We start from the raw sequence: 23709 nt of genomic DNA, 5'->3' as shown, positions 1-23709 counted from the left end.
TCAACCTTGTATTTTTTTGTAAATGTGCACTTATTCCGAAATTTATGCAAAAAGTTTGTACCCAAAAAGTTGGAGGAGGGACAATTAAAGACTAGGAACATAGTTAAATGTTTAAAGAATATACCCTCTTATTCATCAGGGTGTATTTCGGTTTGTCCATCTGAATTTACATGACCAAATCATAAAGCAAATAATTCAGTAACTGCATGAAATAAATGCAAATTTATTTTATTTATTTATTTATTTTAAAAGCTCCCCTCATTAACAGCCCATGTGTTTTATGATTGCTATATGCTTACAATTTACTGCTGAAAGCCAAAAATCTTAGACGCTCTTTGTATTATTTTATAAAAATACTTTTTACAGAGCAGATCGCTGAAGAGACGCCATCTGTTTATAGTTTATAGCCCAGATCTACTTGATGGGAAAGAAGACAGTTACAGCTCTCATAGGACACCCACCTTTGGAATATAGCTCATGAAATGTGAAAGTTATGAAGAACATGACAAAGTGCCTTTTGGAACCACCAGTGGTCTCAGGGAGTTGAAAAGGATAAACAGGGGGTGTAATCAAGCACCAAGAAAGGCCTAGACCTTTATAGGCAATGATGAGGCAAGGTTCACTTCTTTGCCAAAACATCCCACAGTTTAAGAAAAATGTTTCTTAATGAGTGTTTGCAAGGATTTGGGGTATTTCACCCTCCATGGCCATAATATCATCAAATGTTTCATAAAATCTGGAGGAATCCCTGTGAGTAGCTAAGATTAATAAGTGTGAAGGCCTGTGATCGTCGATCCCTCAGACAGAACTCCATTAAAAACAAGCATGGATGTCACTAAATGGGCTTGAGAATACTTGTCAAACCGTTAAGACACATTGCTTGTCGCCGCATCCACAAATGCAAGTAAATGCAATGCACAGCAGAAGCTATGTATCAACAACATCCAGAAACACTGCCGACTTCTCTGGGCTCAAACTCATCTGAATTGGACTGATGCACAGTGGAAACATGCGTTGTGGTTTGACGAGTCAACCTTTCCGATTATTTATGGAAAGAATAAGCATGTTCTTTGAGTCAAAGAAGAAAAAGACCATCCAGATTGTTAGCAGCAAGTTCAAAAGCCTGGGTCTGTGATCCATTTTTAAAAAAGGTTTACAAATATGGACATATAAATATATTGTTCAATAAGGAATTTTACAAGAACACAACAAAATTTAGACATAAGGGTTATTGGTTATGTTTGGTGAATATAACATAAATAATCTAGCTTGAGTGCTCTTATTGGTATAGTAGTGGTTTTCCTGCCTGAACAAGGACATCAAACCTACAATCTTCTCTGTGTGGAGTTCAGTGTTAGGCACCTAAATATACTATATTGTAACTGATTTTTTGAGGCCAGTAATAATGACGAATCAGCCATTTGTCAACAAAATTATGCTTGCTTGTGACATATAACAGACCTCGCACCCCTGCAAACAACTCAAATGAAAATGATACAGTGTCCCTACCGGTCACTCTGAGGGTTGTAGTCCCAGGTGACCTCCTCAGCGCTGATGTAATGGACCCAGACTTTAGGTCGTCTACTCCCAGCTGACCGCAGAATAGAGGGTGGCATGCCAGGTTGGAACACAATGGTGGAAAAAAGGTCATCCACAGAGTAGGCTTCATCCCCCTCCTCTTCCTCATCTTCAGCGTGTTTGATGGTTCGCTTGTCGCTCACCTCCATGGGTTCTGGACAGTCCTCCACGGTAAAGAACGCACTCATGCCAGCTGACCACAAGGACCAGAAAAAAGTCAGAAGCACATTAAATGATAAAGCAGTATCATTTTTGAATGATTTTAGTGTCAGCTATTCATACAGAAGCCTAAACTAACACTGTTTTTGCTCTCAGACGCTCTGTCATAATACATTATAATAATACAATAATACAATTATGCTCTGCCTAATACATTTACACAAAACAAAATCTGTTGTAATATCAGTCTGCATGTAATTTGATTTGAAATGGTGTAAAAAAAAGGTGTAAAACTCCAAAGGCAACTCCAATAATTCTGAAATGTTAGAATGAACGCTCCTCCATTCTGATAGTAGCCAATAAAGTATGCGCTCAATTTTTTCAGATGTAAAAATTAGGAAATCAAACAACCAAACATAATGTATTGTTAATACTGTCTATCTAGTTTCACTGCTGTATTATGTAAGATGTTTTTATTAATATTGAAAGGAGTAAAAAAGCTAAAATTTGGTGCGAGCATTACTGCCAAGCACCCTGTTAAGCCTAAAATAAGATCCAGCTTGATGTTTAGGCCTCAAATGCTAAAACAACATTATGCTGATAAAGACATGCTGGCAATAGCAATGTCTTCACTCTCATCTTCGGAAAATACATCATTCACCAAGTTTTGACTTAAATTCTCCTTGAATACTCTTTCCATCATCAGATTCGTCCACTTAGGGAAGGGATCTATTAGAAAATGTTCTTCAGAACGTTGCGTGAAATAACACGTCTTCCAGAGAGAACTCAAAATCCCTGAATCTTACATTTGGGTGGTGCCGCTTTAAACAGTCAAAATAGGGATTTTGTGTTTTATCATGTCTACTTACTATATTAGTAAAATGTACTTAATGAAGTGGCCAGATGGTACAGTAGTGCTCCCGTGACAGCAGCTAAATGTGTATTAGTGTAGCTCCCGTGACAGCAGCTAAATGTGTATTAGTGTAGCTCCCGTGACAGCAGCTAAATGTGGCCCAGACTTGTCGCAAACGACAAGCAGATATATATATATACCTCACAGGTCTATAGATGTGACCAAGCAGTGCACTGTTATTGTTATTAAGTGTGGAGTCTGAGGGTGTGAACGTCTTGACCAGCTATGACCTTTTCTTGCTTATGTGAGAAGAAGGGATGCACAGATACATAACCCGGTATAAACTGGCCAGTGCCATTAAACAATAATCTTTACCTTGCTGGTGTGAGTGGATTTTGCAGGAAATCTGAAATTTTCCCTCAGTGTACGGCCTCATCAAAGCCATAGTGAAGGTCATGGGTGTTATCTCCACAGTAACCCTCCTGTGGTCCATGACCTTTAGGGTGTGGTCCTGGAACTGGATGGTGTGGATGTCTGGAGTGGAGCCCAGACCAATCAGGTGCCAGGACACAACAGGGCTTTTCAGACACAGCTTCAGTCCTGTACAGAGGAGATGATGGTGAAGATAGTTAGGACCACTTAGATAACGATAAGTAAAATATCACCGACATAAACTAATGTGTGTAACATGCTGATCGGTCGATTTTACCAGATTCTAGGTTGCAATACTGTGTTGATGTAGAAGATGCTGCTGTGAGAAGGAGTTGTTCAAACCTGGCAAAGTGGAGTTGATGTATCCATTGATGGTGTGGAACTGCCGACTGGATGTTTTCCTGGGTTTATCCGCTCTGCTCAGCTCTCTGTACCAGCTCTTGCTTTCGTCAAACACTGCAAACAGCAGCACAAACTCCGCAACCTTCCGCTCACGCTCCTCTGTCAGAGCACCTGGATACAGGTTAAAGGCCAATTTCCATGGTTGGTCAGTATAATTAGTCAGGTTATATTTGTTTTATTACACTGTTTTTTGGAAATGTTTAACTTGTTAAAGTTTTTGTTATTTATTTGTTATCTGTTCCAGTTTTCCACAGGACATATTGTCCTATTTACCAGCTAAGTCCACACCAAATCATTGTTACCAGTGACTGGATAATAAGTCTCAAGGTTAGAGCCTTAGAGCCTAGAGTTCAACAAGTTAACTGCACTCACATTAACACTTCTGAGAGTAAACCTCAGTAAAATAATCAGACAGTACTCTGTTGGAGGCCACTTAGACTACGGAAAGGTCATTCGAAGTTTTATTTGAAGGCTATCTACATAGGCACTTCATAAGGCATGCATAACTTTTAAAAAGCTCCAGTATGTGGGCATTATTATTAACAAGCTGCTTCGACATGGCTAATCTAGCTATTTGGTTAATGTTATTTTCACCTATTCATTGTTTTATCACTCTGTAGCCAATGATATCGTACTCTGATAGCTGTGAAGGGATTCTTCCTCAAAGAATTAAATTCTTTTTTCAGCTTGGACTCTCACACTGAGTGTGCTTACGTGCACTGAATAATCCGATCCTAATTGGATTTCTGCCGTTATCTGGTTATTCAAATGAAATCCGATAAAGAAATCCCATAAATAGCACTGGACCTTAGCTCAATTATAGTATTGCTTATTGTTTATATACTCTTACTCTGATTTGGCTCAGATATCTCAGTCTGTGAATGTGCGGAAACAGACCATAAATAAGCAAGCAGCGAGATGGCAGCAAAACACTTTTGGAGCAACGCCATGAAGCTGGAGTCTACATTATGTTTTTACGTCATGTCTTCTTCTGTGAGTTTATTTGCTGGTTGCAAAGCAGAAATCTGATTACTACCTGAGTCATGTAGACCCAGATTACTGGTCACTGAATACTGATTACTCAAGTGCATGTAAATGTGTTTATCAGATTACTGACAAAATCTGATTTTCTGCAGTTGGATTATGAAGTGCATGTAAACGCACTCATTGTTTAGTATTTGGTGTTCTCCAACAATTCTGGACACAGCCTCGAATTTCAGTCTTGGCAACTATGACAAAGACAAGTCGGCATACTTTTCAATGGAGAGCTGAAGTGATACAAATGCCAGTATTTCTGAGGTTCATAATCATCTGGAAGGCAATAGCAATATTTGTTTTACCCGGTGTTTATGCTCATCCAGTTGTCGTGAAAAGGGCCTATTGCCTAGAATATTTCTTCCTTTACTTAAGAACAGGATTTTTGCAATTTATGCATCCCTGGTAATAGCACAGGTGACAAAATCATCACTTTAGATTGAGGACATCAAAAAATATTTAATAGCACTGATATATAATGGGCATCTACCTTCTAAGTGCATGTGTGTTATGCTGCTAGAACCAGAAATGTTAGCATATATATGTAAAAATTAAATGGAATTCTCTCAGACCTGACTTGCATATCAGGAAAGCGCCGATGAGTCCAGAATTCAAGTCCCGCACAATGTCCACCTGAGATGAGTACGAGTAGGTGAGGCACTCTGGGTCAGTTACAGTTGGTCCACTATTGGGGTGAATGTCCCACACATATTTATAGTAGCCACCTGGAAGAACTGCGTCATCTTCTCTCTCCTGGAGAGAGCTGGAATCATCATAGCCAGCACCTAAACAGATCAGAACAGGACATTAATGATGGGCATTCCAGAAATGATCTCTTATTTCTAGATTTTAGTCACTTACTGTTGTTAATCATACAAGGAAAGATTTTATGACACAGCTGAGACTGAGCTTAGAGTTAAAAAAGTGACAGAATCCTCCTGCTTGCTTTATTTAAATTCTGCAGGTTTTGTAGTACGTAGGTTTTGGTTGGAAACAAAATTGTTACATTCCTGAAACGTTATCCAATCAGGATTAATTTCTCTGCGTTGCCTAGGTAGATACACCCAAACTAGTTCTTGTTTACGGCATTCGGCAGATTATCCAGAGCGACAATTTTTACACACTTAGACGAAGGTCGTGTTAGGAGTCTTGCCCAAGGACTTTTATTAGTATAGTGTAGGGTGCTTGCATAGGCAGGGGTCCACATTGTAGAAGACCATAGTTCTCCCATTGAGTAGGGCATCAGGGGCTGTAGACCTTACACTTAATTAATGACCAGCATAGTTGGGAATAAACAGTGGAATCATCAAATCACATTGTGATTTACAACAGTAGGACAGATTTTGTGAGAAAAAGTCAATCTAGGTCTTCTGGAAATCAAGTGCATCAAATGCAAGTACTAGTGGTAGTCTAAACAGGTTACAGTTAGTTGTTAGACATAGAAAACAGCAGCAGCCAATATTTACATTTTTTTTATATTTCAGTCTAGGTTTAATGACATTTTGTTACTTTTTCATCTAAAAAAATCACAAGTCTCTCTCTTGAATTCTTCTACATTTGGTTTGTGTTTCCCCCATTTCAGAAAGTAAGATATTGATGTGCACTCATGATGTAATGTGTGGAAACAAGGTGGTGTGATCAGAGTCATAGAAACACACTCCACTTCATAGAATTAACAACAACATCTTTGCTTTTGCTTTTGGGGCGTCGGCCCAGAGTTTCAAAAGGGTTTTTTCACACGCATTAATCAAGCTGTGCACCTCTTAAGGGCAGGAAGTACTTAATCAAAGTTAAGTGCTGTCAGAAACACCAGAATTATGTAATAAGCTCTCTACTACACTGCCACAACATTTGGCCAGAAGCTTTGTGTAACACAGATAAAACCCGGTTGGACAAGTTCTACAGGTCGAAAAAACGAAACTGTAGCAGTTTGAGAGGTTAGGGTTCATTATTCATTTATTTTGTAAGAGTGTGAGAGGTTACACCGGATGTAATATATTTTATCGAGCTTCCCTTAGTATGACATCAGCAATCGTCAGTGTTTACAGTAACAGTACAGTGTAAAAGAATAACACTGTGTGGTCTATCCAACCCCTCAAATGGGCTGGCAGGCCCAAAGTTTTACACTCTTCTATAACTTAATAATAGCTCAGCCGGTTCACATTGACGTCCCTGTAGTTACTGAATAATAAGCCTTAGTATGTAATAATCCTGTGGTTTTAAGGGATTAACTTCATAAGCCAACAAAGATTTTCTAGTACAATCTTGAGAAATGAGAAACAAAAGGCAGAAGACTTCACCTTCTGACTGCTTCCAGTATGGGACCCCGATCGGGGAGATGCTGTAATTCTGAGAGGCTAAGTTCTTGAAGTGGACCACCACCCTGTCATTGACCACTGCTCTGATTGTAGGACCCTGAATACCTGCAACACAAAAGCAACTTCATTGAAAACGCTTTCATTGGTGTAGAACCTTAACATGATGCGGAGAGTCTAAACTATAAAGAGGTCCTTGCATATTTACATATTACATATTTGCAAAAATGGATCTTTAAAGAGCCACTTGAAGATACTTTGCATCATTTACAGCTTTTCTCCAAGGGAACCTTCTGGGTTACCTTTACTTTGTGTAGTAAAATGCCTCTAAGCTAAGAATTCAGACTGTGAATTACTTGATTTACAAAGAAATGGATCATTTCTCATTATGTTTGTCACAACCTTGCTAAAAATATAAAGTGAATGATTGAAAGAATAAAATCTCATGCACTAACCAGCCCATGGAGGTTTTGTTTTCTGAGTAGTGAAAGTAGAATCTGTAAATTCGGTGTAAATGGCCTTCTTGAATTTCTGGACACCAGATGCAAATCTCCTGGCAAGAATGAAGAGATAAATGTCATTAGGTCACTCCTTGCAATAAGTGATGCATGAAATAGTAACACGTTCCTTTGTGTTTTACATTTTCTAAATGCCCACACCAACTGCAAGAATGCAAAAATAAAAACATACAAATACAGTCGCATGTGAACGTTTGGGGCATAATTCCGCAGGGAACAAACTTAAAAGGAATGTTTTACATACAAGAAAGGAATATATACAAAAATAACTTTCACACAGGCCACAGATTGTTTTTTATATAGTTTTGTTCATTTCAGTTAATAAGCAGTAATCGTATATTAAAATGTGCAGTGTGGTCTCTGTAGAGGATGTGTTCATTCTTTTTGCATAGAAAATCAGCAACACATCAAACTTTTACACAAGACTGTATATTTTCAAAGGAAAGTTTCCCAGAGGGTTTCTAAATCTCTGTATAATTCAATTGTCAACAGTCATTCAAAGTCGCTTGGTGTGAAATGTCCCATTCTAGAGAGTCAGAACTGTTCACAGTGGTGGTGATAGGAACCAGACGTCTAAAGAGCTTAATGCCTCTAAAAGCTCCCTTCCCTGAAGGTATTATATTAAGAGGTTATGAATATGCTGCCCGATGGCTGAGACATTGTTTGATGATAGTTATGAGCTGAGCAAATGGTCGAAAACATACGTTTTGAACACTATTTATGGTGGAGTGGTACGTGCAGGACATTGTTAGGCAAAATAGTCCTAAAAAGAAAACTCACTACTTTAATCAACATCAACATTACATATAAAAACTGTGTAGGTTAATTTGTGGTTTTGTACAATAAATAAAAAAGTCATATTTGTGTGGTAGACATGTTTACGTTAATACATATTAATGTAAACCTTGTATGTGCACTTTGTAGGTTTACAGCTACAGATCGTAGCCCATCTGTTGCTGCGGCACCCTTCAATGGAAAGGGCCCACCACTGGTGTAGTAGTGGCATGATATGCACCCAAAAGTATCCAGCCAAGAGTGGACTCGTCAGAAACTGCCCAGCCGTGCATCAGCAGATGGACTACAGTCTCTAATTAAACACCCGCAAGGTAGGGGTTTCCAGGAAAGTGGCCATCACTGCACACAATACCTTGCTATTGAGAATGGGCCACCTTCCAAATATTATCTGGCCAGTGATGGCCCTATCGTGGTACCTCATATAGGTCAAGAACAGGCCTGATAAATGTGCTGAATTTAACTGGACTACAGTCTGTAACTTTAATCCTACAAAGAGCACCTATATGGTGGGTCTTTCTGATAAAGTGGCCAACGTATATACATATAAAGAAGATGTTTCCACTACATGGGTTGCTCAGTGTAATGTCCACTCTCTTGATGTATCTGAATTAGTTATGTGGAGGTCTTTACCTTTGACTGGCGTCCGGGTCAGCTCTGTCCATGTTCAGGTAGTCCCAGCTTGCTTCCACGGCAGCGATGAAGAATTCCTGGGTCTTTGCAAGAACGTAGGCGTCATGCAAGCATGCGGTGAGGAAGAGGATTAACTGAAGAGCCTTCATCACTGCAGCATCAGGGTTCCTGTGTAGCTCCTGTTCTGGCACTGTGAAGTTGGTGAACTAATGAACTTGGAGGAAGTGGCAGCTTTTAAAGAGAGAGAAAGTGGGAGGGGAGGCATCACGGAGGGGGGGGGGGGGGAGGGGGGGTGCAATAGCAGAAGACTTTGATTTTTAACCCCTTTTATTGAAGCATTATTAATTAAGAGATTTTACATCCTATAGTAAAGAAAAGAGCTAACAAGAGGAGCAAAGAGAGAGAGAAAGAGAGAAGAGAGGGAGGATACGAAAGGAACAGAAAAAGAAGGGGAGAGGAGAGAGAAAAAAATAAAGAGAGAAGGAGTGAGAGACATAAAAGGTGGGTAAAGAGAGAAAAAAGAAAAAGAGAGAACAGGGTGAGGGATGATAGGCAAGAGAGAAAGATGGAAAGAGAGAGAAAATGTTGGAGTAGTAAGGGAGGCTGATTGAGAGAGAGAAAGAAAGGAGGAAGCAACAGCGGGAGAGAGAGCGCAAACAGAGAGAGGGAAAGAGAGAAGAGGGACAGAGAGGATAAGAAAAAGAGAAAGAGGGAGACAGAGAGAGAGAGACAGTAGCGAGAGAGAAGGATTGAGAGAGAGAGACAGAGAGAGAGAAGAGGAGGAGAAAGAGAGAAAGGAGAGTGGAGGAAAGAGGACAGTAGGAAAAGGGAGAGGAAGAAAGGGAGAGGAAAGAAAAAAGAAAGATAGAAGAAGTGAGAGAGAAATGGGGCAAAGAGAAAAAGAAAGAAAGAATGCTGGAGAAGTAAGGGAGGAGGATTGAGAAAGCGAGAGAGAAAGGAGGAAGCAAAAGCAGGAGAGAGGAAAGAGGGAGAGGGGAATACGAGAGAGAGAAAAAAGAGTAACAGAGAGTGAGAGAGAGATAGAGAGAAAGAGAGAAAAAATGATGAAGCAACAAGAAAGAAAGGATTGCGAGACAGAAAGAAAGAGATAAGAGGAGAAGAAGAAAAGAGATAGGAGGAAAGAGGAGAGAAAGAAAGAGAAAAGGAGGGGAGAGAGAAAAAAGAAAGAAAAGGAGAGAGAAGGGGCAAAGTGAGAGAAAGAAAGAAAGAAATATAAGGGGTGAGGAAGGACAGGCAAGAAACAAAGAAAGAGAAAAAACAGGGGAAGGAAGAAAGAAGAGAGAAAGAAAGAAAGAAAGAAAGAAAGAAAGAAAGAAAGAAAGAAAGAAAGAAAGAGAGGGAAAAAGAAAGAGGAGAGAGATAAGGACAGAGAGAGTGTGAGAGAAACGAGGGAAGAGAGGCAGGAGAGGTGTAGAGAGATGATTTTCTGATGATGATGATGCCTAATGAGCTGAAGAAGTGATCGTATCAGTGATTGAGAGAAGAGGAAGGAAAGGGAGGGAGAGAGAGAGAGAAAGAGAGAGAATGGGAGAGAGAGAATGAGAGAATGAGAGAGGGGGATTAACTCATTGACTAATGCAGTAATTTGGGCTTCATAATGCTCACTGTGTTCTTTATGTTTATCAGCCTTGACTGACAGATATGAACACGTTCTTAATGTTAATAACCAGCAGAGGCTGTTCTGGGTGTACTGGGCTGGTCTGAGGCTGATCTGTCCAAACATTAGGGGTTCAGTCTGAGGAAGCTGGCCCTGTTCCAACATGTCAGCACCAGTTATGAATGCTGGGAAGTGACAAAGCAGCTACGAGAGTCAAACACAAATCAAAAGCCAGTCCTCCCCCTAGTGGTCATAAGATGCAAGCATGTTATTAGTTAATTACATGAACATAATTACTCATTTAGGTAAACCATATAAGGTTGGTGGTGGGTCATTCTCAGCACTGCAGTAACACTGACGTGGTGGTGGTGTGTTAGTGTGTGTTGAGCTGGTATGAGTGGATCAGACTCACCAATGCTGCTGGAGTTTTGGACTATTCTCGGCCCAGCAGTGACAATGAGGTGTTTAAAATCTCCAGCAGCACTGCTGTGTCTGATCCACTCAGACCAGCACAACACACACTAACACACCAGAACCACATCAGTGCCACGGCTGAGAATGATCCACCAGCCAAATTATATGCTCTGTGGGGGTCCTGACCACTGAAGAACAGGGATAAAAGTGGCGGTGAAACAGATGGTCTACAGTCTGTAACTGTAGAACTACAAAGTGCTCCTATATGGTAGGTGGAGCTGATAAAATGGACAAAGATTGTATGCACTACACCAAAGAGATGCAGAAAAGAAGAACCTACTATAATTGTAATCAAACCACAAAACTGTTTCTGAACTACTGTCGTTGGGCAAACTGAGTTGATTTGAGGAAGCTGGCCCTCTGCCAATATGTCCGTTCCTGTTATTAAAACTGGAAAGTGGCAAATCCCATATGCAGAAACCCCAAAAGCCAGTCCTCCCCCTAGTGGTCATAAGATGCAGATACATATTTGAAGATCACAGATATAAGTTATAAAATCTAGACACCAAAATCATATGTTTGGTTTTTATTTATTTATTTATTTATATTCAGTGTTTCACGAACATCATTTAAAAAAATATTGTATTCCTGCAGCATCAATAAATCATCTTCCGAAGAATGTATCAATTGTTTTTAATGGAATCAAAGCTCAATTAACTATAAACCTATTTTTTTTTTCATTTTAGTAACTAAAATAATTACTTTTTATGTATTTCCAACAGAATTTGATTCTTAATGCAACGTTAGGTAAGTTTTAATCATTTACAATCAAATAATGTGATAAATAAAAAACAAATCATTTTTTTTTATTGTGACATAGTAAAAATATAAAGCTTAATTCCAAAATGCGGTATATCCAGTCGTAACACTTTAGCATATAGCTAAAGACGTCTGGAAAAAATATAGCTGTAACATACTCTCTTAAAAAATTATTTTTAATTCTCTAGATACTTCATAACATGTGTTCATCATAATATTGTATTATTACTCACCACAGGGTACGCCATGAGAAAAAGATAAAAGTGGCATCTGTCAGATGTAGAAATATTTTAGATATTTTCGGGGGGGAAAAAAACGTCGCAGGGTCTCTGTGATCAAGCCAGCCGGATGAGGACTTTTATTTTGATAGTTGAAGAGCGCTTGTGCTGCGGAAAAGGACCGGCCAGTCGTTGTTTGGTCCGAGTCTGTTGTGGTCAGTTTGGGTGGTCCTTGTTTGGTCTCCGTCCTGGTCTGATTCCCGCATGTCCGCGCAGGGCGACTGCGACTTCTTGGTGAAACGGGCCCGGGAGCTCGTGACTGAAGACCCCTGGGCTGCTAAAGCCTGGCTCATCACCGCCCGGACCCTCTACCCCACCGACTTCGGCATACAGGTGAGCGCTGCTCAGATAAAGAAGGAGACGAGACGCAGTCTGTGCAGACCCCCGGGGTGGACCCTTATTTGTTTAGATGGTGCAGCCGTTACTGATAATGGCGTTCAGCTGTGCAGACACAGCTTATACACACTGGCCAGCCCTAACATTCAAACCTCCTTCTTACACTCATTGTCCATTTCCTCAGCTCCACTTACTATATAGGAGCACTTTGTAGTTATTCAATTACTGACTGGTCAGTAGTTGTTGAACACTAACACCCCACCACCACGTGGGTGTCACTACAGTGCTGAGAATGGTCCTATACCCAAATAATAGCAGCTCTGTGGGGGTCCTGACCATTGTAGAACATAGTGAAAGGGGGCTAACAAAGTATCAGAGAAACAGATGGACTACAGTCTGTATTGTAGAACTACAGAGTGCACCTATGTAGAAAGTGGAGCTGATGGGTCTAAGGTTGTCACGCCCTGTGCCAAAAGAGGGCTGTCAAGCCCCCCAGCATTAAGCAGTGGAGCTACGTTTTCTGGAGTGATGGAGCTCCATCTGATACATTTGGGATGAGCTGGATTGGCGTTTGTGATCTGATCGTCCAGCATCAGTATCTGACCTGACTTGTGCTTTTCCTGCTGAGTGCAATCAAATCCTCACAGCAATGTTCCGACAACTAGTGTAAAGTTACTGCAGCAAAGAGGGATAGACTGCCGATTCATACCGTTGATTTCTGAAGCAGTGCCGGATGAGCAGGCTGATGCTTCACGTGTTTTCATCTGTGACCACATACAAAGCTGCCTAAACATTAGAGGGCAGTTGTTTCTTTTGTCGTTCACTTGCAGAAGGATGTGGAAAGTCAAAGGAAAATTTTTGAAAGTTATTAAAATCCATCCATCCATCCATTTTCTAAGCCGCTTCTCCCTCAGGGTCGTGGGGGGGTGCTGGAGCCTATCCCAGTGGTCATTGGGCGGAAGGCAGGATACATCCTGGAAAGGTCGCCAGTCCATCGCAGGGCAGACAGACACTCACACACCAGGGGCAATTTAGCATGTCCAATTGGCCTGACTGCATGTCTTTGGACTGTGGGAGGAAACCGGACAACCCGGAGGAAACCCACGCAGACACGGGGAGAGCATGCAAACTCCACACAGATAGGACCCCGGTTACCCGGCTGGGGAATCGAACCCAGGCCCTCCTCACTGTGAGGCGACAGCGCTACCCACCGCGCCACCATGCCACCCCGGTTATCAAAATGTATAGAGGAAATGCAAGGCCTGGTAGACCCTCAAAACTATAACCATCAGATTAGCAGTACTTTCACTGAGAAACAGGTGAAAGTTCCAGTGTTGCTTCAGATCTGACAGATCTTCTGTCTGTCCTTCCGCTGTGAAGAGACAACTCAGTGCTTATAAATATAAGTATACCTGTTTTTCTTGATGCTGTAGAGTTAAAAAAATATATATATAAAAGGGTAACTGGGCCGTCCTGACTGGTCATTAAAAATGGGCAATTGAAAATAAGTGTGATTTCTGGATTCTGCACAGTACAGTAGATGACCACATCTATAATCACTGACTATGAAAACGATGTTTAAGATTTATGTCTCCAAAAGGAAAAAAATGGACCAAAATCCGATCTGTCAGTAAAACGCGGTGATGCTTTAATAAAATTTGAGGCTGGCATCAGCGGATGCTGGGAAAGGAATAAGTTGCGTGCTTCCGTTATGTCTGTCATTGCCGGCTTGCTAAGTCTTGCTTTCTCTCTTGTAGTATGAGATGTACATCATTGAGCGCAATGCGGAGAGGACCACTTCAGCCGGTAGACTGCTCTACGACATGTGAGTGAACAGAGATTTAAAAAAATGGTAGTTTATAGGAGTAAATCTGAGCCCAAGCCTGCCAAGAGCTGTTCTTTATAACCTCATCTCAGCCTCAATTCAGTATAACTTCACTCTTGTTTGTACAAGATTCCGGAGTCAATCTGATTTTTAGTTCCGGCTTTGGCTTTTTGGACCAAGAGGTCAGTGCAAGTGCTAGAAGGCTACATTTGAAGCACATCATTAGCGGAAGGAAGTGTTAAAGCAGGGTTGGCACTACGCAGTGCAGGTTATAGATTTAGTATTGGTATCGGTGCCCTGTATTGGCAAATATTTCAGGATCAGTATCCGTATCAGAAGAGAAAAGGTATCAGTACATCTCTATTAGGGAAAGTAATGCGGTGGGGAAAAAATTATATGGTTTTTGAGACAACAGATGAAGGACTGCTTTTAATGAAAGACAGTTCATGCTTAGATAATGAATGGAAACATGTCATGTATAACTGGTCTGCTGAAAGATTGTTCTTGTACAAATTATATAACGTGATAAAAGTTCATGAAACCAAAGCTCAGGTTGATTTAGCTTTTGTTCTCTTTTATTTCAATATTTTAAATAAGTTTTTATTATTAGGCTATTTCTTCTACATATTGTCATCCTATTATTATTATTCATATTTTGTCTTTTTATGTGGACATGTTTCTGTTTTGTAATATCTGTAAATGTACATTCAAAATATGAAAAACACCAACAAAACAACAAATTTGTTGTTACTTTTAGGTAATTATATTATAATTTCCCTTCCCCTTTTAAAATGTATGCCTCCAACTATACGTGCATTGCAGATGTTGTGGGTTTCCTCATGCTCAAAGATAGAGGGGAAAATATTCAAAATTAATAAATATAGCACCTGTTCAGTGTAGAAAAGAGGTGATGAAGAGGGTGCAGGCAGGATGGAGTGGTTGGAGACGGGTGTCAGGGCTGATGTGTGACAGAAGGATAGCAGCAAGAGTGAAAGGGAAGGTTTACAAGACAGTAGTGCGTCCTGCTATGATGTATGGTTTGGAGACTGTGGCTCTGTCTAAAAGACAGGAGGCTGAGCTGGAGGTGGAGGAGATGAAGATGCTGAGATTTTTGTTGGGAGTGACAAGGATGGACAAGATTAGAAATGAGCAGATCAGAGGGACAGTGAAGGTGGAGCAGTTTGGAGATAAAGCCAGAGAGGCCAGGTTGAGATGGTTTGGACATGTGTTGAGGAGGAATAGTGGATATATTGGGCAAAGAATGTTGGAGATGGAGCTGCTGAGTAGAAGGAGAAGAGGTAGACCTCAGAGAAGGTTTATGGATGTAGTGAAGGTGGACGTGGAGATGGTTGGTGTAAAAGTAGAGGAGGCAGTAGATAGGGCAAGATGGAGGCAGATGATCCGCTGTGGCGACCCCTAAAGGGAGCAGCCGAAAGAAGAATAAGAAGAAGAAGAGAAATATAGCGCCTGTTCAAAAGTTTGCTGCACAGTCCTGGTAGTATAGCAAAGACATGTAAACAGGTTCCAAATCTAACCTGTAGTGTGAGGATAACATTTTTATCTTGACTTATGAAGAGAACTTCTTAAGAAAAATGAGCTAATTCACAGAAAATGAAACCGCCAAGAATGATGATTAACTTTAAAACTGGCTTTCTGCTGTTTGTTTGATCTTAAGACGACAATTAGAACTTATGACCATATCAGTCCGAAAAACACTATTTAACTAAAATGATTAGACTATAGAATTAAAGTATAAAATATAAATCTGAACGTATATTGGCACCTAAAACTGATATCATATCAGCCACAAAGTGTTCATATCAGTCAGGCCTTGCATGACATCATACAAGTTCTTCTAAATAGATCTGGATTTCAGATTCATAATTTTACTATGAATTCATACATTTTTTCTATCAATTAGATTCATTAATTTCCCTGATCAGCCGGTGGTGTGGAGAGAGATTACGGTCATAACAGCAGCCCTGCGGAACGACAACCAGGACAAGCATGCTCAGTTCCTCAAAGGTGGGTTTGGTGGGTCTTTCATGGTCTCTTATGAAAATCACAGTACAAGAGTAAAGAGTTAAAAACACTAAAATGTTAAGGAGGGGTTGATGATATGGCTTAAATGTGTGTTTAATCAGTAGAAAACTCAGGAAAACATGTAATGTATTGTGAAGATATAAATGATCTCGGTGTTATTTTTTGATGTTTTACTGAGGGCTTAAAAGGGAATTCCAATGATTTTGTAAAACAAAAAATCTGCATAATCCAGTAACTGGGATGTAAACAAATGAATTCAGAGTGGTTTGATATGGCACACCAGGGGTTACAGTGTCTAAACACAAATATAAATATTTTACAATCTTTACAGTGAGCTGGCAGAAAGAGAATACTGAAGGTCTTTTGTGTTGAGAGATTTTTACATGACTTCTATAGCTGTTTTCTTTAGTTCAGCTGCGATAGCTAGTGTGCCCACTTTGACTGTGAGAATGAAATGATGTATGAGATGTTGTTGTAAACTAATCCACTAACCGTGTGTGTGTGTGTGTTTATAGGTGTGTTTGAAACTCTCCCAGGCCCTGTGCAATGTCAAATGCTGCTGAAGGCTACTGAACAGTGTTTCAACACTCTGGAGAAGGCTGAGATGCTTCTGCTGCTACTGAAGAGATTCCCAGAGTCTGTAGTACAACATGGGGTGAGTGACCCATCAGCCCTGAGTCCCTGCAGATATTAGCAGGCTTTGTGCAGATCCTAAGACCTTCACGTTATACTCCCATACAGTGGAAAGTTTCTTGGATCTGCACACATCTTTACCACCTGTTTTTAATGTTCATGCAATACTCCTATATTTCTTCAAGATGGTAGTAATCATAATCTAGCTAGCATAGTCTAAATGCATATTCTTGAAAGTGGTCTAAAATGCGGTTTGCAACAAAACACTTCAAATATTAATGCAGTAAAAAGAGGATTCGGCACTCCGTACAGTAAAGATTGGCACTTGGCAGAGCAAGGATAAAGATCAGAAATGTCCAGTTTATGGCCTTCTCTGTGCTTCTTTATGGATGTGAAATCATAACAACAAACATTTGAGAAAAAAAAATATATATTGAACTTTGGTGTTGGCGAAGACTTTTGAGAGCACCCTGGATGGTAAGGAAGGCGAAGCCCCATCTTATTTTGAACATATTATGAGAAGAACCAATTAATTGGAAAGACTTGGGGATGCATTGATACCAATACTAGTATTTAGTGTCTGGTATCGGCCCAATACTGTGCTCATTTACTTATACTGGTACTTCTAAAAATGCTCTGATACTAACGTCCAGCATACCGCCTGATACCATGTGACAAAAGCCTAGTGCATGATACCACGCTAATGAATATAAAATAACTGGCTATGAATGAGGGTCTGCTCACGAAGCGAATTGTTACTGATGTATTATCTTACCCATGTACATCACCTCCTAGTTTTAATTTCCATGCTCAGTGTGGTACAAATTGGCAAAACTCAGTTTCGTAGCATTTGTGCTAGGTACTTGTATTCCCAGCATGCTATTTTGAATTAATCAGGTTTATCGGTAGTTGTCCGTAGCCAGAGCTGTCTGTAGGAGCTACATTTCACCTAGCATGTCATTCAGACTGAGCATTTTCTTACAGTGTGATCATATTAATCATAGGCTTGTCCGTACACTGTGGTCTATTCAAATGTGCAGTGGGAGTTACCAAGAAACAAGAAATCTGAAATCCCACAATGTATGCCTGCCTTTAAAGAGCATTCAACTTCAGCTCAACCAGCCAAACAAAAGACTCCAACCAGACATGAAACCCTAAACACGAGCTCCTTGGATACATTGGTCTCAGATAAGATTCTTGCTGTCACTGAGTTACAGAGACTGTTGGTGAACAGATTAAATGCATGAGATCAAAACTATGAAACTTACTTTATGTACAGCTGTACAGAGGCTCTTTTCTGATGTGGAGCAAAATGTGCTCTTCTGTACAGCAGTGCTGCTCGGTTCAAGGTAAATAAAGTAGCATAGCTAGCTAATGCTCTTCATCTAAAACCAGCTAGATTTTCACTATTTAATTTATTTTGCATTCATTTACGCTAACAGCTACTAAAGTCAGTTACTCAGTATTGCATCCTTGGTCTAAAAAAAAAAAATAGTGTAAATGCATCCCTAGAAAAGACCATTATGCTTGGAACAGTAGAAGGTAAAAGGGGAAGAGGATGACCAGCAACAAGATTAATGGATATAATCAGAGGAATTATGAAACAACCATTCAAAAGCCTCAAAACCGAAGACAATATATTCTAGAGAAACACTATCCATATGGTCACCAGGAGTCGGAAACAAAGGCACTTTATTATAATAATAATAATAATAATAATCATAATTATAAAGTGCTTCCGTGTTACCACAAACATCGATTGAATTGTGTATGAATGTGCCATATTATTGAAAACCATTGTGCTGTCAGTGGAGTATCTTTGACCATTATGTGCCATGGCAACCATAGCCTGCTGAGAATGAACTACAGTGCATGGCAGAAGAACTGTTTATTGCTTTATTAATAAATTAAATGCCCTTATACAAATATTGTAGTATTTTGTTGTCGTTTTGTAAAAGCAGTAAGCCACAACAGTCTGTGCGTTACAGTGATTTTACCTTGACTAACTGCTATAATTACTGTAACATACAGCCTCTAGTGGGTTGTTGCTTTTTCTCTAGATCTACAAAAGACAAACACAGTAAGCAAGTTAAACTTTTGTCACATTAATGAGTTATGTCTGTGATTTAATAGGATGTTAAACTCTGACCCCTTGACCCCTCAGGTCAGTTTAGGAGAGTCCCTGCTGGAGGCGGAGAATGTAGAGGATTTGGACACGCCTGTCAACTGTTTCAGGAAGCTGTTTGGTGCGCCTTTTTGTTTCTTATTTGCACATTATTTTCAATGACTTTAGTGTGAATAGTGTGTGCTGTTGGATACTGAAAATTTCCCTTAGTCCATAAAGTCCACTTATGTAAACTAAGCTGCGAAAACAGCCTCTTTCGAAATCATAGTGCCTGTGATGTCACAAACACCAGCACTGTTACATTATATTCATCTATTCAGTCTACAGCACTTTAGCCCCACCCAGTTACATAGTTCCAGCTCAATACAATGTAGTCAATCAGAACAGAGCATAACTGTCTTATATCATCCCTAAAGGCACAATAACAAAAACAGCCAGTTTAGTTCTAGAGGTAAAGAGTGGTTCGAAAATGTCATGTAAAAATGAAATATGACCATTTCGGGGACAAAAAGTCCACAAAAATGTTGTAAGTGGTCCACAAGGGGAAAAATAAAATGCTAGAGATGTGGAGGGTAAATAATTTATTGTGAATTCTCTCTCTTTTTCTCTCTTCTCTCCCTCCATCTCTCCCTCTCTCTCCTAGTTTGTGATGTTCTGCCGTTAATAATCAATAATATGGAGATGCGTCTTCCTGCTAGTCTCTTGCATAAGTACATGCACAAAGCGGCTGAGTTTTATATTGGTTATGTGACACGAGGCCCCTGCACAGACCCGCAGTTACAGGGTGAGTGACAGTTCAGCCTTTATTAATAGACTCAAAATGGACAAATGCATACTATAAATAATGTATTAACTATTATTTTGGCCACTGATTATTGTGAGCTCAAAATGTGTCCTTTCGCTGTTCACATTTTTGTTCTCTCTCTCTCTCAGGACCTCAGGAGGTGGCCGGGCTTAAGTCACCTGGAATCGGGCGGGGTCAGCGGTTTGTGATTGAGGGGCTGTCAGAGAAATCTTCTGTTGTGACTGAGCCATGGGAGAGGCTGCTGGAGATAGTGGGCGTGGTCGGAGCGAGGTGTGAGTGGCAGGGCGAGAAAGGGAGCAGGTAAGAATGTGTTTGTAATTGATTCAGTTTGTTTTCATGTGATTCAGAATGCTTTTTAAAAGTGCACAGAATACGCAGATATGACTGGAAAAACTACGTGGATGAGCTGAAACATTATGACCACTCACAGATGAAGGGAGTAATCTTGATTATCTTGTAATAACTGTGCATGTCTGGGATATATTAGACAGTAAGAGAAAAGTCGATTCTCGCAGATGACATGTTGGATGTGGGAGAAATGGGCAAGAGGGAAAATAAGAGCAACTTTTTATAAGCACTAAATTGTTATGGCCAGATGGCTGAGTCAGAGCATCTTTTATAACAGCAAGGATTGCGTGGAAGTCCCCGTCAGCAGTGATGAGTAACTATCAAGGGAAGAACAATGAACCAGCGGCAGGGTCTTGGGCACCCAAGGCTCATTGATGCATGAAGGCGACCCAGACTGTCCTGTATGGTATGAATTATGGCGCAAGTTTTGTTTGAGAAATGTGTCATAACGCACAGCGCATCACACTCTGCTGCATAGCTCAAGACTGATCAAAGTGCCTGTTCTAAACCCTGTGCACTATTGAGAGTTCAAAGGACATGCGACCATCAAATTAGGACCTTGGAGCAGTGGAAGAAGGTTGCCTGGTTCGATGAGTCCCGTTTTCTTTTACGTCACAGGGAAAGCTGGGCACTCGTGTGCTGTTTACCTGGGGAAGTGATGGCACCAGGATGCACTGTGGGAAGAATACAAGTGGTGGAGGGAGTGTGATGCTCTGGGCAGTGTTCTGCTCGGATAATACAGCGTATTATGCAGGGAGTCCTAATGTTTTGGCTCATCAGTGTATCGGAGGACTATGAAACTGTGCCTTTTTAACATTTAGAAATAGCCTTTGAATTTAATTTAGGCCAAAACATGCATAGTTTGTTCAATATTATCAAGTCGATTCAGTTCAGTCATCTGAATCTGCATTTTCACACCCCCAGCATGTGTATTTAATGCAGTTTTGTGTGTTCTTTAGGACGTACACAGAGCTGTTACAGCGAGTGAAGGAGCTGTGCCGGTATCTGCCCGGGTTAGAGGGAGAGACTCTGTCCCGTTGCTGCGGTCAGATCGTCACCTGTTCCACACTGGTCCTGTTCCGCAGTGCCCATTTTTATGTTTCTACTGTCCAGCCCTCACTCTTTCAGAGTGAGTATGCACATGATTTTGTGTGCATCCACTTTATTTATTCATTTATTTTTTTTAACATTTTACTGCAGTGCAACTTTTAATGCAGTTACATTTTTTATTAGCTTAACACATCGGAAAAAAAGCAATCGTGGCATGTGCAAAAGTTTGGACACCCTTCCAGTTGTAGTCACAGAACTAAAAAACTACACTAAATAAAATTTAGTGGTGGTATTATTGCACATGTGTGGAAGAACATTTTGTTGAGCTTCACAATCTGATAATTCTGAGCATGTTGAAATAATACTCGAAGAGAACTCGGTCAAAACTTAATGAAAGATGTGTCTTCCAAGGATGTGAGGGAATTAACTACTCTTATCATCAGATCTTCATCAGTATAATTTAGATTTTGCATTTGAGACACCGAGCCAGACCTTCTTTTTGAGCCTGTGTATGTGACGATAATACGTAAAGACATATGACGTTGTCTGGAAAAACTCTTTTGAACGCCAATTTGATGCCTATGACGATTACAATACTGTTTCTGGCTTCACAGCATGGATTGCAGCAGTGCCTGGACAACATATTTTAGCATCTTTTTTTTTGTCTGACTGAGTAATGCTTCTTTAAATTTTGGCAAAAAACTTAAACTTTAATTATTTTGTTAGGACTTGTTTAGCAGGACATGCATTGCCATTAGGAATTCTGACAATTCCAAACCTTAATTCTCTGACTCTTCAAACGTTGTGCTAACACTCAACAACCATGGGCTCTTCTAAGCAGCTGGCTAAGGATCCCAAAATGGAGCTAAGTGATGCCTACAAAGCAGGAGAAGGTTATAAAAAGTGCTTTTAGCTCCAATTTCCACTATCTGAAATATTACCGTTCTACTCCGCACCACTGCTTGCACAAATATAATCTGCATAGACGAGTCATCAGAAGGAGACCTTACCTGCAACCTCATCACAAAAGTTACTGTCTGAATTATGTAAAACGTCATTTGCATACACTAGAAGCATTTTGAAAACAAGTGTATGTATTTCCAGGTCTCATTGAATTTTGAGGCCACTTTATAGCTATTTTTTTTCCTTTAACACATTACAAGTACTGTAATAGCTGTTTTAAACATTTCATTTTGTGTGTTTCAGATCATAACTCTCTTGGCTCGACTCCGTGGGTTCTGGTGGAGGATCTGTCAAGTGTGTTTAACGACGTTGAGGTGGAGAGATCGAGTGGAAAACACGCACACAAGAAACGCAAGCTTGCGGATGGACGAGAGAAAACCATGGTGAGAATCATCCTTTTGTTCATCATTCTGCTGCTGATGATGCGCATGTCTATGTGGATGCCTCGTATAAAAAAGGATATCTTTTTTGTGCAGAGTTCTGATGATGAGGATGCTCTAGGTAAGGGACGAGGACGGCACATTCTGGTGAATAAGACAGAAATGCCAGGGTGGGCGGAGACTTTAGAACATTTCCGGACAGCGAGAGAGAGCTGGGACCTCCTACACTCTCACGATGCTCTGGAATCAGGTACGCTGTGTGCCTGTGTGTACATAATACACATCCCTCCGACGCAGGGGCATCCCAGCTTGTTCGAAGCTCCATATACTGAGGAGCATATTGCGCATGGTTTTGTTCAGGTTCCTTCATCCTAGAGAGTTATTACAGAATATTTGGGGCCTCTTTCGAGCGAATCTCCCTGTATATACATTACTGTGCCAAAGACAGAGACCGCCCTTCCGTTTACTTAATTTCCAGTCAAAAAGGAAATACATTTTTTTACAATTATTAGAAATCACAATTTGTCCACTCTTTTGTGCACCTACTGCTGCTTTACCTCTTCCATCCTTCCAATATTCAAACTATTATGTTACAGCTCATTAGACCTCCCAGCAAAAGCTGTTCCCAAAGATATTACTGAGAATATGTTCCCCTTCAAAGAGACACTAACATTCACACAAGCAACTACCCAAACTGACCTTAGCAGCCTTTACATTTCCTTCTCATGCACATCTAAAATCTTTAAATGAGAGATTTTTACATTATATATAGGATAATCCACTCACATATAGAAGGTGAAAATGACTAGACTTTTAAAGAATGATTACAAGATACAGAGAAAAAGGGGTGCCTTAGAACTGCAATAGTCCTGGTAGACCACCGAAACGGTCACCATAAACTATCAGATAAATCAAGCCCCATTCTTGCTTAAAATCTGAAAAAATCCACAATGATATGGGTCTGAAATAGAGCTGTGCAATATAGCAATATTTGTCATTATGATAAATGACATCACAATATCCTTTTCTGAGCAAGCTGTAGATATCCTCAGTACTTTAATAACACAGGCAGGCTGCATGTTTCATTACAGTAAGAGCATATTTAGTCTTGTTTAATTAAATGTTGTGCAGCACAGTCTGTGAAACACTAAATAAAAATATTTGTACTTAACATTTTTAAATTGTATATTTATTAAATTTTTACAAAAGGGTCCCAAGAAAGCAAAATAAGAAAAGACAGACCAACAAACAAGCAAACAAATACAGAGATAGGTTTACAGTACAATGATAATACCGTTACATCGCTAGTACATATCTCATCATATATACATACAAACGAGGTGAGTAGCATAAAT

At 40.1% G+C, this 23709-nt stretch overlaps 2 protein-coding genes across 3 annotated transcripts in view; one reads left to right on the top strand and one right to left on the bottom strand.

Annotated features, from left to right (window-relative positions):
- f8 (coagulation factor VIII, procoagulant component) overlaps positions 1-8945 on the bottom strand; it is a 29243-nt gene extending 20298 nt beyond the window's left edge. Inside the window, exons 1-7 of the mRNA XM_017709744.2 lie at positions 8718-8945; positions 7230-7327; positions 6760-6882; positions 5032-5244; positions 3365-3535; positions 2966-3190; positions 1510-1771 (exon numbers count right to left, since the gene is read on the bottom strand). Of these exons, the coding sequence (XP_017565233.1) occupies positions 1510-1771; positions 2966-3190; positions 3365-3535; positions 5032-5244; positions 6760-6882; positions 7230-7327; positions 8718-8866 (1241 nt within the window). The 5' untranslated portion in view covers positions 8867-8945. The remainder of the gene's footprint in view (positions 1-1509; positions 1772-2965; positions 3191-3364; positions 3536-5031; positions 5245-6759; positions 6883-7229; positions 7328-8717) is intronic.
- Positions 8946-11931: 2986 nt separating this feature from the next.
- Positions 11932-23709, top strand: part of ints10 (integrator complex subunit 10) — a 26502-nt gene continuing 14724 nt past the window's right edge. Inside the window, exons 1-10 of one of the 2 annotated variants that reach the window (XM_017709742.2) lie at positions 11932-12179; positions 13940-14007; positions 15929-16032; positions 16566-16705; positions 18848-18929; positions 19452-19592; positions 19742-19913; positions 20921-21090; positions 22218-22357; positions 22451-22604. In XM_017709742.2, the coding sequence (XP_017565231.1) occupies positions 12051-12179; positions 13940-14007; positions 15929-16032; positions 16566-16705; positions 18848-18929; positions 19452-19592; positions 19742-19913; positions 20921-21090; positions 22218-22357; positions 22451-22604 (1300 nt within the window). In that variant the 5' untranslated portion in view covers positions 11932-12050. The remainder of the gene's footprint in view (positions 12180-13939; positions 14008-15928; positions 16033-16565; positions 16706-18847; positions 18930-19451; positions 19593-19741; positions 19914-20920; positions 21091-22217; positions 22358-22450; positions 22605-23709) is intronic. The other variant, XM_017709743.2, reaches the window with a different exon arrangement.

Source organism: Pygocentrus nattereri, chromosome 14 (genome assembly GCF_015220715.1).
Source record: "Pygocentrus nattereri isolate fPygNat1 chromosome 14, fPygNat1.pri, whole genome shotgun sequence".
NCBI lineage: Eukaryota > Metazoa > Chordata > Actinopteri > Characiformes > Serrasalmidae > Pygocentrus > Pygocentrus nattereri.
Note: the sequence above shows the minus strand (reverse complement) of the source record. Positions and strands in the feature narration are given on the sequence as shown.